General features: G+C 39.6%; 1 protein-coding gene across 1 annotated transcript in view; it reads left to right on the top strand.

Moving 5' to 3' along the window:
- The window catches only part of LOC105934932 (glutamate receptor ionotropic, NMDA 2D), a 107,521-nt gene that overhangs the window by 44,093 nt on the left and 47,793 nt on the right, over positions 1 to 15,635 (top strand). Inside the window, exons 2-4 of the mRNA XM_036135012.1 lie at positions 6,330 to 6,669; positions 6,966 to 7,172; positions 9,340 to 9,606. Of these exons, the coding sequence (XP_035990905.1) occupies positions 6,382 to 6,669; positions 6,966 to 7,172; positions 9,340 to 9,606 (762 nt within the window). The 5' untranslated portion in view covers positions 6,330 to 6,381. The remainder of the gene's footprint in view (positions 1 to 6,329; positions 6,670 to 6,965; positions 7,173 to 9,339; positions 9,607 to 15,635) is intronic.

Genomic DNA, 15,635 nt, shown 5'->3' with positions numbered 1-15,635 from the left:
ATGCAGGAGAGTGACTTTGTAGGGAATAATATGTCAACCGGTCTCTGTTAATCAATACAATTGTGTCTGGTACCTGAAGCCATGAAAATTGGGAGAAGAGATGGGGAATATGGAGAGCCAGAGGGAGCGGGAGGAAAGTGAGAAAAAAATGGAAAAAAGGAGGGAGGCCTGTTGGCACAAGAAATAAATTGAAAATGATGTGCTGTGTTTTGTGTCTGTGCACGTGTGTGTGTGTCTCACATATTAACCTCGCTATCTCTCAGGTAGTCATTATCTCTGCATAGGTGTTACGGGATGTTTGTTGTGCATACTGCATTAACCCTCACATCCCTCTGTTGTTCAGTTTCTTTCTAGGCATCATGCTGCCGTGAACAGAACTTGTGAAGGTTTTCGATAATTCAATGTCTTTAAATGGATATTTTAGCATTTTTGAAGGGTGGTTTTATTAAAATGGTATACACAGCTCACAGCACCTCAGCAGCTCTAGATGACTGTTGGAATCTTCGTTTAGTATCCTCCTTATTCCTGTAACACGTGGCGAAGGTACGATCATCTAAAGAACTATGATCCATAACTGTTCCTACACAGCAATAAGGTCAGTTGTAATTTGTTCAAATATCCTCAATCTGCAAGAATTAGATTGTGATACTTGTCTTGGGAAAAAAACAAACAAGGTATGGAGCTAGCCAAACGCTTGCCTAAGCTGGCTGCAGCATAGCAAGGAGAAACAGCCCAGAGGTAAAAACCGTAAAATAATTGCTTCCTTTGGTTAAGATAGCAAAGTAGAGGATTTCAGCTGCAGTAATTCAGAACACCCCAAGGCCTGATATGGAAACAGAGCGGGAATGATGAGGAACATGTTAACACAATTGTCAGGACACATAGGGGGTGCAGTAGCAAAGCTCTGCGCCACAACAATGGGAAGCTGAACTGTCTACATTGCTAGGTATTAAGACATGTAGGGTAAGAGAGATTGCTATGTTCTGAGTCATTTGTTCTACTCTAGGTTGTTTTCTAAGATTACCATTTCTTGTAGGTGTTGTGCAGAGAAATTTGTGATGTGTGGTGATATTATGTTTTTGATTAACCCAATTCTAATTTAAATTGATCATTTATATTTACTCATGTATGTTGGTGGGGAAAAAAACAGCATGAGGTGACTACGGCCATCACAGCAGTGCAATATAAATAAGAAGGGCTGTTACTGGTTGATGAAAAAGAATGAACAAAGTGACTATAAACAAACTGCTGGATGACATAACCATTACCAAGGCTCTGCTGAGAACCGAGAACCACTAGAGAACAGCTTTTTGATGTGAATGCTGCTCTGGGTCACTTCAACCCATACATTACTTTCTTCTTAATGTTCACCCTGACAATAACTGACTGGATTGTTTATAGTTGAAAATATGCTGGCTGTATGTATATCTGTCTAACATGAATTTGTTGCACATCACTGTGTCAAAACTAGAATGGACACTGAAAGCAGAGGGTTACTGCTTTGGCAGCAGGAGATGTGACAGATACTGTTAGTCATACCGCACTTTAATGTTCCCATGAAACAACACAGTTTTTGGAGATGCTAATGGAAAAAAGTACTCCTAAACACATTGACTTGGGCTAACAAAGTAGGTTATTGCAATGTGTGACATTTTCCAAATATGACAACAATGAGCGTTTTCATCATAATGCAATGAGAAATGTATTTTTGACATAATTGTCTTTGTTCAAGGTAATCGTTTTTTTTTTTTTTTTTTTTGATGTTCAAATTTTTTGGTTAATATTCTGTCGTATCTGTATTAGAGTGAAGAAACTAACGGGGAGAAAACCTTAAAAGAGTTTGGGCATAACATTAGCTACGTTTACACAGAGATAAGAAATTGGAATAAAGGGCTGATTAGAATAAAAATGCATCATGTAAACACGCAAATCGTAATTTGATGCTCGGATTAAGCTCAATTGGAATGAAATTATATTCCAAACGACAGCGATGGTTTATGCCGATTGACAATTTGATCGGGAAGCAAAACTGTCTGTGCACTCGATACAACCTGTTTATTAGAAACAATAAAAAATCTTGAAAATATTAGTTATTCAATAACGTCTCAACCGTAATTAGAACCCGGTGCAAGTCCATCCTGGGAGCTCAGAAGAGAAAAGAACCCATACACTACTGCTTTGTTTGCTATTTTTTTGTTGTTCAGCAACGACGGAAGTTTGTCTTCTTCTGAGCTGTTTTTAAGGGAAATTTGATGACTGCACATGTCAGAGTGGTTCTATTCTATATAAAGCCGGGTAAATATAAATGCACATCATGATCGGCTTGTGTGTCCATATAAACGTTACAGTCCAATTACGTCTTGAATACATTTCAATCTGATTGTGAAATTTTGTGCCTGTAAACATAGCTATTGTGTCCTTCAAAGCAGAGGTAGAGCTTAGTTAGGGCCTGAATGCCACACATCACTATACCTGGGTTGTCAGAAGTAATACTCAAAGCAGGCTCCTTAGTTGCTGGACCAGGGTGATCTTTCAGTCAAGCAGCTGAAACATTATGAAGCTTCAAAAAGTAATTTAATTTCAATAATTATATGCCACTTTTATGTCTGCTGAGAGCACATTCATTATGTGACATATTTCTGTTGTACTTCAAGAAGCGGTCAGGGATGAAAAGATTGGGATGTCATTTAAAATGAAACCTGCTTTGCTCTCAGTAGTCCTTATGAGAAGGTCTTGTACAACAACCTGAGGTATGTAAGGATTTTTGCCTGTGTACTTTCTGCTGGTAGTTAAAGAAGCAAACATAAAGGGTTTTTGGTGGCTGCCTGGAATTTAGTTTCCTTATTTGCTCATGGTAACCATGAACATTCAACCACCGTGCACAGGACTCGTCCTGTTTCATTGTGGGTTCATATTAAACAAATTAAGTTATGTACCATTATAGATATAGATAACTTTGAAAGGAACAAAACGTGTCTAAGCTATTAACAGATATCTCTGTAAATAAGTGATTGTACTGTAGAAAAAGACAAAAAAAAAGAATTTTAAATAAACCAGGTACATGTAAAATACAGCTCAATGCATTCCATTAGCAATCAAAATAACTTTACTGCATCTTGCCAGAGGATGCACCCACACTCCATCCTACAGCAAAACTGCCAGGAATATCAAGGATAAATCATTAATATCTGTTTCCAGCGGCTGAAGCAAATGACTAGTCCTGAGCAGCCGGTGAATATTCAGCAAGTGGAAGAGAAGCAAGACCAATTATCTTCCTGCATGAAATGCATGCAAAGAAGCGATGGGTAATCGGTTTTGGAGAGGAAGGTGTTGGCCCTTCTGGCTCAGGTCTCTTGGAACATGGAACCACACAACGATAACAAACTTGTCTAATGAATGAAGGCCAAAGCCTTAGTTTTATGTCCATTATTTTTTCAAATGACCACACAAGCAACTGTGAATGTTGTCTGGACCCAAAGAATGAGCTGAACAAAATCTTTCCGGAGGAAAAAAAAAAAAAAAAAAATAAATAAATAAAAAAAAAAAAATAAAATAAAATAAATAAATATATATATATATATATATATATATATATATATATATATATATTCAACAGTAAGATGTTACCCAACATTTCCAAGAACTAAAAATGTAATTTACTTAACATATACAATAACCTTTTTCAAAGCTAAATGAGAAAGGCCGTGCATTTTAACTGCATGCAAAAAAAATTAAATCATTATATTTGATTTCCAATTTTCTTGCAGGTTGCCCAAATAAATAAAACAAAAACAATGTGTCCTACAGCCCATAAAATGCCATGGTCTGCTTTAGATTAAAGTCTTTGGTGTCGCTTTGGCATCGACAAATACAATGATGCCGCTCTCAACTTCCTTCGTTGACATCAATGATTATATAACCCTAGTCTGTCTTTCAGTGCGATTGGCTTCATAGTGGACCCATCAAATCAAATAATGTTTTGCCCCCACCTGCATTGATTCTAGGTAGAGCTGAGAAAGCACTGTGTGTGATTCATCTTTCTAGGAAACCCTTGTTTTTTTTTTAAGTTGTTAAATTATCCAGGAACCAGTTATGATTTGTAAACGGAGCCAAGAGACCCTAAAAGAAAAAGCACAAAAACACACAAATAGAACAAGTGTGTAACTCATGAGAACAAATCAAGCAGCATTGGCTGAGAAAAAATGTTAATGTCTGCTATAACAATGAAGGAAGAGAGGGGAAATTATTTTGGTGTATACTGTATAAGTCCGTGCAAATGCATGCGACTGTGTGCAAGGAAAGAGGTGTATATGAGGTATAGGAAAGAGTGAATGTATGTATAGTCTGGTGTGAAATCATTAGGACAGAGGTCGACTACAGTTATTTCTGGAGTTTAAGTTTGAAAGTGTTAAAGAATGATAAAGGATGTTACTTTTAGGGTGTTTTGTAAAGTGTTTAAATTTTCTGCTGCTACGAAGCAAAATAGACAAAGGCATAGACTTTAGTTTTATTCAGCTGCATATTCACAATGTCTATTTGAGCAAAATTGCGTTGTAAGGCTCAGAGTAAGAACAGAAGACAAAAGAAAAGCATTACAAATATAAGTATTTGTCATTTGTCAGGAATGTAGCGGCAAACCAAAGAAGCTGTTGCAGCCAAAAATGGCTGAGCTACTGAGGATGAAATAGCTGACTCTTACAGTGCATTAAATTTCTGTTGTAAGTTGGAGCTCAGAGCTGTGAACGACAACACAGACAAGTTTAGATTCAGATAGAAAGTTGAAAGACAGGGGAATTTGGGATTCGTTTAAGTGTAAATACAGCAAACAGTATAAGCCAATAGGATTGTGTTTCTCTAGATTTTACACATTTAAACATTATACTGTACCACGCTGTGTGTGCAATTGGTTTAACAATATATGAGGCAAGTATAAGAATTTGTTAATACTCGCAGCTTTCTCATTATTCTACAGATTTGGCGACCATATTGGATACATAACTTGGAAATGTTTGGCTTTTTTTAAGTCAAGCTCTGACTTAAACAGACTGAATTCAGAGCTCTGGACCCATTTTTGTAGCAGTTTTTATTTTTTTATTTTTTTGTTTCGACTGAGACGTCCCCCACATCAGTATTAAAGCATCTCTGGTCAGCCAAAAGTATTGAATTTCAAAGATAAAGCATAAAAAAAGCAATAATAATAATACAGTTGTACCAGTAAACTTTATTAATTCTCCCAATACCCCCCTTCTCTATCAGTGTTAAAAGAAAAACCTTCCCATGAATCATTATCAAAATGTGTTTCACACAGAAATATTATTGGGGACACAACACCTCATACCTCTATTACCCTCATGAGAGTAAATCACACTTCTGGTTACATGTTAACTTCCTAAAAGTTTTAACAGAACCTCACTTCTAAAATCCTGAACTCACCTGGTAGAGCCAGTGCTCGGCGTAACGAGGCTCAAGTTCTCAGTGCCCCAGGTTTGACTATCCCCTGCCATTTACCACATGTCCTCCCCTTGTGTCTCTGACCACTTTTCTGTCCAATAATTGTCAAATAAAGGCCAAAAATGACACAAAATCTTTAAAATAAAAACGCTGGGAAAATGCTGACATATATATATATATATATATATATATATATATATATATATATATATATAGTGTGTTTGTGTGTATATATATGTGTGTGTGTGTGTGTATACATATATATGTGTGTGTGTATGTATATATATATATATGTATGTGTATGTGTGTGTGTTTCTGTTAGGATGATCATATTTAAAGTGATCGTAACCGTTGTCATTTATTCAGCACAATAACTACTTCTGCCCCCATGTTTGTATCTGTCTGTTATTAAATCCCTCCTTCTCTTTTAGTCTAACAGCCTGTTTCTATTTTTCCTCATATTGTTGCTTCTCTGCCTGCAGCCTAAATAGCACCCATTTCATCGTCTCCCTGACTTGCTTTCTTCTAGTCCCTCTGTATTTTTCCCCCTTCATCTCCCATGTTACTTGCCTGTTTTTTTTTTTTTTTTTGATCCAGCCAGAACCAACATTGTTTAATCCCTACAATTAGATTAAGAATTTCCTACACAGTTTGGCCTGCTTGCAATCTCTCATCAGTTTTTTCCTTCCTTAAGAATACCTCTCCCTCCCCCTCTCTGCTTCCTTCTTTAGACATCTTCATTTTCTCTGATGTGACGCATCCTCTGTATTGGACATCATGTAAAAAAAAAAAAAAAAAAAGGCTTTAATCTTTTCTTCTCTTGATTATCTTCTGTTTACCTTGTTCCCTTCTTCTCCTTGCTATTTCTCTGTTTACAGGCACCCTCTCCAAGTGCGATATATATCCGCCTCCCCCCCCCGGCAGGTTGCCATGGTCGCCATACCTACTCTCTCTCTCCTATTGGTCCTGGCAGAGTGGGCAGGTCTGGTGGACGCATCCCCCCACCTACTGCTCCGGCCGAGCCCGCGAGAGCGTGATGCAGGGGCCATGATGAACTTCAACATTGCCGTGATCCACGCCGGTGCCACGGTGCAGGCGGAAGCGGCGGTGGCAGGGCCTGGGGGAAGGGTGCTCTACCCCGGCTTCGGACGGGTATACGGCTCCCTGGGGGAGAGCGTGGTCACCCAGTGGGGCTCTGCTAACGTCATCTGGCTTCAGGTTAGACACTGTGTCCTCTGCTCGCTCAGCCTTACTTGAAGGTGGAGAATAACAATCCATTATTCATACTTATTGAGCTGAATGAGCAGCACATTGCTGTTGTATAAGCCATGCTGAACGAGCAGGTGTCAGCCTCCACTCCATGACTGTACCTTGTATTGTTAGCGAAACATGTCATACATGCTACAGACATCTTCAATATAAATGACACACTGTCAACACTGCCTGTCCTGGATGGCCAGCTCTACATGTCTCCTGTTTTCTCTCATTTCTTCAACCCTCCCTTCATCTCTCAGGTGAATGACAGCAGCCCTAAGACGGTGCTGTCCCAGCTGTGTGAGCTGTTAGCGGCGAGGCCCCTGCAGGGTCTGGTTTACGAAGAGGAGAGGCCCCCTCCGACGGCTTGGGGTCCCTTGGCCCCTATGCTGGAGTTTGTCTCTGCACAAACAGGACTACCCATAGTGGCTGTAGGCGGGGGAGCAGGGCTGGGGAGGATGCCACAGGTAGGAGGAGGGAGGTTTGGAATGGGTTGGGAAAGCCCAGAGGCAATATGTGGTGTTTGTGTGTGAGAGAGTTTATAGGGACAATTACAGCAGCAGTTGTTCCAAATTTAGTATTTTCATCTGAGCAAACCAATTAGTAAAAATTAGGTGTAGAAGGTGTTGTGTCCTTTTGTGGTGTGGCAGGGTAAGTCCATGTCTTTGATACAGGGGACCAGGGTTCGCATCCCGGTTACGTCAGGAAAGGCGACCGGCGTAGAAACTCTGCCTTGTCTGTGTAAGTTGTCATGACTTGCCGTGTCGACCCCTGAATAAAGGAGCAGCCGAATGGACTCACTCACTCACAGGTTTATAAGGTGTCCTGAAACTCTGCGTCTGATCCACAAAATTTGTGCTGAATCTAGTATTACACTGCCTTCCAAAAGCATTCTCTGAACTTTTTCACATGTTGTACCATTACAACTAAAATTCAATGTATTTTATGGGGATTGTTTTTTTTTTTTTTTTAGATTGACCAACAAAAAATAGTAATAGATTGTTAATAGAGAAACATTTTTTAATATCTTTTATAAGAAAGTTTTAAAATGGTAATATTTTACTCTGGTGAGCCATTTAAATATTTCCTTAAATAATAATCCACCTCTATGTAATTTGATTTCATGTAAATCAAGTCATAGAGGTGTCTTAGGGAACGTTAGAGAACAAACAACATTGCAAAGACCAAGGAACACAGGAGATAGGTCAGAGAGAAAGCTATGAGGAATTTTAAACCAGGGTCGGGTTATAAAATGATATTCCAAGGTTTAAGCATCCCACAGAGATCTGGTCAGTCCCTCATCTAATAATGGAATAATTGCCCTGCTGCAACTGAATCAAGATTTAGCTCCCCCTGAACAAGCAGGGAAGGCAAAAAGTATTTATCAGAGAAGCAGCCAAGAGATCCATGGTAACTCTGGAGGAGCTGCAGAGATCTACGGCTTATTTGGGAGATCAATTTACTTGGAAAACATGCACTACTTTTTGTTGGTCTATTAAATAAAATCCCAATTCAACACATTGATGTTTGTGGCTGTAAAGACAAATAAATAAAATTGTATGAGTTCAAGAGGTGTGAAGACATTTGCAAGGCACCATTAGGCGGATTTTCTACTTCTTTTGCTCTTGTACTCTGCTCCGTCTTAGCATGTCAATCACAAAGCAAATGGCATGAATTTATATACTGTTGTTTAAATCTAGGAGTGTTTTTCTTAAGTTGTGCTTGACTTTAAACATTGTGCAGGTGATTCTTATGAGCTGGGTAACAAAGTCAGAGTTATTGTCAGCTGGGAGGACTAACTAACTGGTTTGCGTTTTTTTTTTTTTTGGGGGGGCAAAAACAGCTTAACATTTTTATTGACTCAGGGCCAGCGTGTATTACCTTTAAAAAGAAAGGACTTTAAAGAAAGAACTTCTCGTGTTGCTACAACAGCTGACAAAGTCATAGTATTCTGTACACCCTGTGTAAAGAACGGGTGCCAAAAGATGTACTAGGGGGAAGTTGAAGGTCAGTGTCACTGATCTGCAGAAAGTCGTTGCTGTTTGATCTGTAAATGGCACCAAATGGGGCTGTCACACTGCCTCTGATGTTCCTGGTGGGGAGGCAACGTGCAGACATGAAGGTGTATATGAGTGGACAAGGATGCTGTGGATGCGCTGTACATTTTTTCTTTAGATTTATTTGTATGTATATCAGAGGAAATGTGTATTGAATCATGAAAGATGGAGACAAAAAGCTTCATATTTGTGCTTTTAGAATTTCACTTACTAGGCATTTACTCTTGAGGAATTAAGTTGTAGCACTTTGATAAACTTCCTTTGAAGATGATGTACCCCAGCCTTGTCCTCATCCCCTCCCACCCCCTGAGCAGACTTTTTAGAAACACTCCCTTCTGAACGTCAGATTGTACTCAACAGGCAGGGCTTTCTTAGCCCTACGGCTGCACAAATGCTGCTGCAGCATTAAAACTTTAAGCCTCATGTTGCCTGTGATTAATTGTGCATAAAGACGGAGCAGCTCAGAGCATTGTACTTCCTTGTAGTCAAAGTGTTTTTAATTTCTCAGTTCTGACACAGAGGATCAATTTTTCATCGGCACATTTAACCACATCTGCTGCTCTCCTCCCAAAATCAGGAATCAGGTTCCATCTTTCTCCAGTTCAGCTCCTCCACCGCGCTCCAGTTAGAGGTCATCTTCGAGGTGCTGGAGGAGTACGACTGGACCGCCTTCTCTGTGGTTTCCACGCGTCACCATGGCTACCAGGACTTCCTGTCCGTAGTGGAGGGCCTGACGGATGGCTCCTTTATCGGCTGGGAGAAGAAGAGCGTTGTGATCCTGAATGTGACAGACGACCCTGGGGGGTCACGCACGCGCAGGCTGCTGAAGGAGAACGAGGCGCAGGTGAGACAGGGGGGAGGGAGGAGGAATAGAGGGAGGAAAGGGGAGGAAGTGCTGCGACAATCATTGGGGGCCCCCTTTCGGACAGGTGGCTTCCCAGCTTTTTCCTTCCTTCTTCGTCTCTCCCTCTGCCTCTCCGTCTCTCTCTCTCCCCTCTCTCCTCTATCCCTCTGTTCTTCTCTTTCCATCTGCCATGGCACGAAGGCAAACAACCAAAACCACAAAACAGTCTGAATTCACCGGGTGCATTTGCTTTATACATGCATTTCACAAGCTGGTCATTTCTTGATTTGCCGAAGATGCAAGTATGAGGAGTGATACAGATAAAAAAACTGGCACTAATGTGAACAAAACTTTATAGATTCGTCTGAGGTATTTTTTCCACTGCATTCGGTGGAAAGAAACTTGATGCTCATTTGGGGATATGAATAAAAAAAAAAAATCATCACTTAACATTTGACCTGATGTGATGTGACTCATTGGCTGTTTCATCATGTCTTAGTTGACACTCTGGTTTAACAGATAGGATTTAGTATTCCAGATTTCCCGAAGATTAAAATAACTGGGAAAAAATGATAGGAATTGGCCTTTCTAACTCCCCTTAGCATCTTATATTAAAGATTAGCATGATTAGCACTCATATTGTAACATACCTTGACTCTTATGTGAACTCTTGACCCTATTCAGTTCAACAGCTAATTTATTGCCGTATATCAAAAGAGAAGCCCTAAAAACAGACTGTTAGCCAGTTTTTATAAACCAATGATGATTTCTTTAAGTAACACATTTTTAAAAACATTTGTTGACATGAATATTTCTCCTTTTAAATACTATCAAATCACACAGAGCTCCCTTTTTCAAGTTTTAAATAGGATAGCTGTGTAATGACATGATCATCAGGTGGTGTTGGCAAGTTCCCTCATACCAGAAGCAGTTTTAAGTTCAGCTCACACAGAGTAAAACTGACTGAATTCACTTTCATTGTTTAACACATTGACATTTAAATCACTGACCCAATGTGAGCTAGTTTTTGTTCATTCATTAGCTTTTTCAAAATTAAATATGACTTAACAAATTAAAAGCAATGATCTCATGTTCCAGTTGGCTGATACCTTTTCTAAGTTGATCAATTAACTTATGTACTTCTTTACAAGTATCTTCTGTTCTTTTTTCCTAACATAGCTGTATTTTATTTTGTCCAAATTCTCAATAAAGTTTGTTTTATTTGAATATGTTCAACTTCTAAATGTGCTCACTTTTAAAGCACTGCAATGTCTTCCCGCTCTGATAAAGATCCCGATTCTGTTTAAGCACACCAGCTTGCAAAATTGTCAGTAAATTAAAGACAACATCAGCACACTTTTGTCAGTTAATCTTCCCTGTATGATGGATGGAGAGGAAACTTAGAAGGGACTGAATGCATTAGACTGCAGACGTAATTCTCGGCTTCTCACTTCTGTACCTGCAAGTCCACAGCTACTCTCCTTCCCGGTCAGTAGGGTGAGATGCCCTAACAACTGAACAAGAATTACAAAAAGAGCTAAATCATACCATACTATCTTTATTTATAAAGCACTTAAACACAGTCAACAGCTGAAACAAAGTGCAACAAGTTAATCAATTAAAAAATAAAATAAATAAATAAAAAGAGAATGCATGAAAAAGCTTAAAAGAAACAATAAAACCAATTAAAAATTAAAACTAAGTCCCGCTAGTGGTAAAAGCCAAAGATATATAAAATATAATAAAATAATAGTGGGTTTTAAGGCGTGTTTTAAAAGTGGGCAGTGAAGGAGCCTCTCTTATGTGCAGGGGCAGGTTATTCCACAATAGAGGACCAAAAATAGAAAAGGCCCTGCCCCTACTGAGCTTCCTCTTAGAGTTTGGCACCTCCAAGAGATGCAGTTCAGCTGACCTGAGGGGCCGAGAGGGCAAGTAGGGATGAAGAAGCTCATAGTGGTACGGCGGGGCAAGGTGATAATTTTAAATTGTTATGTATGTAGCATGGATCACCATTAACAGCTCCAAACAAGAGACATTTCATACATTAACAAACATACAGAAAGCATAAAATCACAGTACTTAAGTGCTTCTATTCATAATAAGAAATAAACTAAGTCAATCCTTGAGGATTTCTGATCTAAAGTAATTTTGTCCAACTTTTCTAAAGCTAGAATAACTTCTTTTTGTTTTATTGTTTCACTGGAACAAGCTTCATCACTAATATTTCAAAACTTAATTATATCTATTCATATATTACCAAAAGAAAAAAAAAATACATTAAGCAAATTTAATCCTTGACTAGACATCTGTAGTTTCACTGGAACAAGTTTCACCACTAAAAATTCAAAGCTTAATTGTTTCTATTCATACATTAACAAAATCCTTAAAGCTACAACTTAAGATCTCCAATCTGATCTTTCTGAACTCCAGCTAAAATAGGATGCAAGCAGAGTAAAAGAAAAAAAGAAGCACAGCAAAGGCGGTGTGGTGTGCGGTGTGTGCACCTATGTGTTTTAGTGTAATCATGTGTGTGTTTGTGTGCATGTGTCAGCGTGTGTTAGTGTAGGTCTGTGAACTGTGGCAGATAGCCTGTGCAGCTGTAGTCATTGATAGTGAAGGGGACGTTATCAGGCAGTTCAGCAGCGCTCTGTTCCAGATCACATTTATGCATGCACATACAGCAGTCACCAAGCTCTTACTCTTGGGTGTCCCAACTCTTGTCCACATCAAGTAGCTAGAGTTGTCTCAAACTGTTGCCCATTTTGCCTCTTTAGTCCACTCAATAATGAGGCACTGAGTTTAAATTCAGCATGAATTTCAATGTTCCCTAAAAAGGATAACACCATTAATGAACACACTTGTGTTAAACACTGTTACGAGGCTTATAGAGGCCAACCCAAATAGTTTTTATTTACGATCATATATTTCCTGAATCAGGTTTAAAAAAAATACCTCAGTTTGATGCAATTAATTCATTGATATTTTAATTGACATCCAAATTTATTTTACCGTATTTAGTTTTCCAAGTTCATGCATTATGGTAAATTGAATCCAAATTGATCCATATAAGTAAATAATGAAATTTGGTTGGAATTAATTGGGTTTTGGTTTCTACCCCTAAACTCTATGACTCCTTTAAACTACATAGCTTGCCTGTTCTCTGCTTCACTACTTCTATCACACTTTTATTGCTGCTTCCTTTGCTTCTGCTGTGTTTTTTTCACCTACAACTTTCTGTTTTCTTCCAAATTCTTTTATCATTGTTTTGACCAAAAATCAACCTCCGCTCTCACTCCCCTTGATCATGCTGTTCAGATTTTCAGTTGCATTTTCTATTCCTGTGCCTTCTCTCTCAGAACCTCCTCCCTCCCCTCTCACCCTGCATCACTGGCCCCCCTTCTTGCATTTCTTTGCCTAGAGACAAGCCTCGGTAACCTCAGCTGCTTTGCTTTGCACCTTTTTCTCAGCATGGCCATCTTTCATTCCTCCAGTCCACTCATCCACTCCACACACTCGGCATGCCTTCCCTGCTACAGGCTCTGCTCTCTGTTGGCTCGGTTTAGTCTGGGTCTCAATGTCATTGCTAATGTCCCAGCATGACCACTGCAGCTCTGCTTGTCATTGTGTTTGTAAGTGTGCGCAAGTGTATTGGATTTCTTAGACTCCGCTCTGCCAGATCGTTGTTTAAACGACATTATGCCTGCAGTGATTTGACCATACAAAGACCTAACCATGATACCTGCTTGCTTTTCACAGTCGCCCTTCTCCTGCAGGGCTTACAAACGCTTTTGACGGAGCAGTGATGCCGCGTATATTTGTATTACATATTCCTGCTTTCTGTACTGTATTTTTTTGTAATGTCTTCGACGTTGTAGATGACCTGACGCAGGTCTGTGGCTCAGTTTCTACTCAGCACCTCTGGCTTCTATGTTTCATTTTTCTTCCAGTGTCTGCCTTGTTTGTATTTCTTCCGTTTTTCTCTGTGTCCCTGTCTTTCTCCATTTCCCAGCCTTAGATAGTGCGTGTGTTTGTTTATAAGTCTGATTCCCTCCTTCATTCCTCCCTCCAATCTCTTCTTTCTCCCTGTCTCCCTCTCTTTCTCCCTCCTCTCTCTCCCTACTCTGTCACTCTCAGTCCATTCCTAATTCACTGGAGGTTTATTGGCACAGAGGCAGAATTGTTTTGCCAAGCCATTACAGTTCACAATTCAATGAAGGCGCAATTCTCAGAAAGTGCTTTCCATCCCTATCCCTTCCTTCCAATGCTTGAAAGAGTTGTCTTTCTTTGTCTTTCGGTCATCCTTTCTCTTTCCATAATTTTCGAACACTTCCTCCCTTTGTCCTTTTGGGTATTTCTCGACATATAGCAGCGATAATGACGCAAGTCCTAGGCTTAAAGGAAATGCACATGGGAGACATCAACAAATGTATATTAAAGAACCCACACGGTTGTTCCTTTACAAACCTGTTCCCTTCACCAGTACTGTTTTTTTCCCTGACAAAACTATGCATGAATGAAGCCCAGTAATCTGCTTTGTTTCGCCACAATTCAGCAAGATGCTTCCAAATTGTGTTAAAAGCTCCAACTGATGCATTTCACCTGCCGCTCCTGATGTGCATTCCTCTTTAAGCTCTAATCACACCTAAGCCAAAAAAAAAAAAAAAAACAGACTTGAGCCTTTGCATAAACTTATGGCCTGGGAATCAACTCCCATGAAGCCTCACACTGCTACTCTTGCAGGTGATGTGCATACTTTTGTGTGAAAGGGTACATTTGCTTGCCATGGGCTATTAATTGCTTACAATAATCCGTAAATGTTAGCTGTAGCTTTGCAATAATTACAACACAGATCTTTTTCTAAATAAACCCAAACAGCAATTAATTACTTTGGGATATTTATGAATATTAGATTTGCCTTGCAAAGACTTCAGACTGAAATTGAACTTGTTGCTCTAAGATTATAGCCCTGACTTGGACTTGCCCCGTAGACTTTTGAGACTTGACTTGAAAGTGCTCCTAAAACACATGAAATTTGACTCAGACATGCACCTTAAAGATTTTAGTTTTAAGTCAGACTTGGAAACGTGGCTTGTGGGCTTCTATGAATTTAGTTCTGCTTTAGTTTTCCAACCGTCTCCACAACTCCATATTTCTCTCTGTTTCGTTTAACCCCTAAATACTGTCTATCTCTCCTTATCCCCCCAGCAGAGAGTTCACCCAGGGTCACTGTTGTTTCTCTATCACCTCTTAATATTTTTTTTCTCTCTTTACCTCCGAACCCCAATCATTCTCCCTCCTCTGTTACAAATATTTTCTATCTCTCCAGGCGCTGATTTCACAAAAAAATGCATTCCTTTGCTTTTCTCCACTACCCCCACCTCCCCTTCCAGATCTCTAAGGAGTGGTATTCCCATTTCTGATTTCTTCCCTCAATCTGCTCATTTTGCTCCTCTTGCCTCTGTTGTCCTCAGGTCTGTCCTCCAATGTGCTTTTAAAAACATATTTTACAGTTTAACCTCTTTCCCCTTCATCTTCCCCGCCCATGTGCTTAGTCTTTTCACTGTCTGTCTTCTCTTTTTCCTTGAATATTTTGTTCCTCCACGGCTCGTTTCATTTTCCCTCTCTTGTTTTGATCCCGTTTTTATTATTCATTACAGTAACTTGTTTCATCAGGTCTAAGCTCATTAAGCACTGACCTCCATTGCCTCTCATACCTTCGGGTTAGCAAACACAGCCACACAGTCAGACTTACTTGTGTGTTTGCTTTTCATTTGAAGTCATGCACTCAACTTCCATAAACCTTATCACATGGCCTTGCTGCTATCTCTCCTTATACCTTCTGCAGCATTCTTGTTATTGGTTGATATGGCTTTTTTTTTTATCCATCTCCTTCCTCTCCCACTGAGATGCACCTCCTCTCCGCTTCTTTCTTTGTCTCCTTGCTTCTCCCACCCTCTGTCTTACTCCATGTCTCCCCTTTCCCCTCCTTATCTCACTGGAGTGTATGTGTGTGTGTGTCTTCCCCATTC

The sequence above is a fragment of the Fundulus heteroclitus genome, chromosome 3, assembly GCF_011125445.2.
Source record: "Fundulus heteroclitus isolate FHET01 chromosome 3, MU-UCD_Fhet_4.1, whole genome shotgun sequence".
Taxonomy (NCBI): domain Eukaryota; kingdom Metazoa; phylum Chordata; class Actinopteri; order Cyprinodontiformes; family Fundulidae; genus Fundulus; species Fundulus heteroclitus.
Note: the sequence above shows the minus strand (reverse complement) of the source record. Positions and strands in the feature narration are given on the sequence as shown.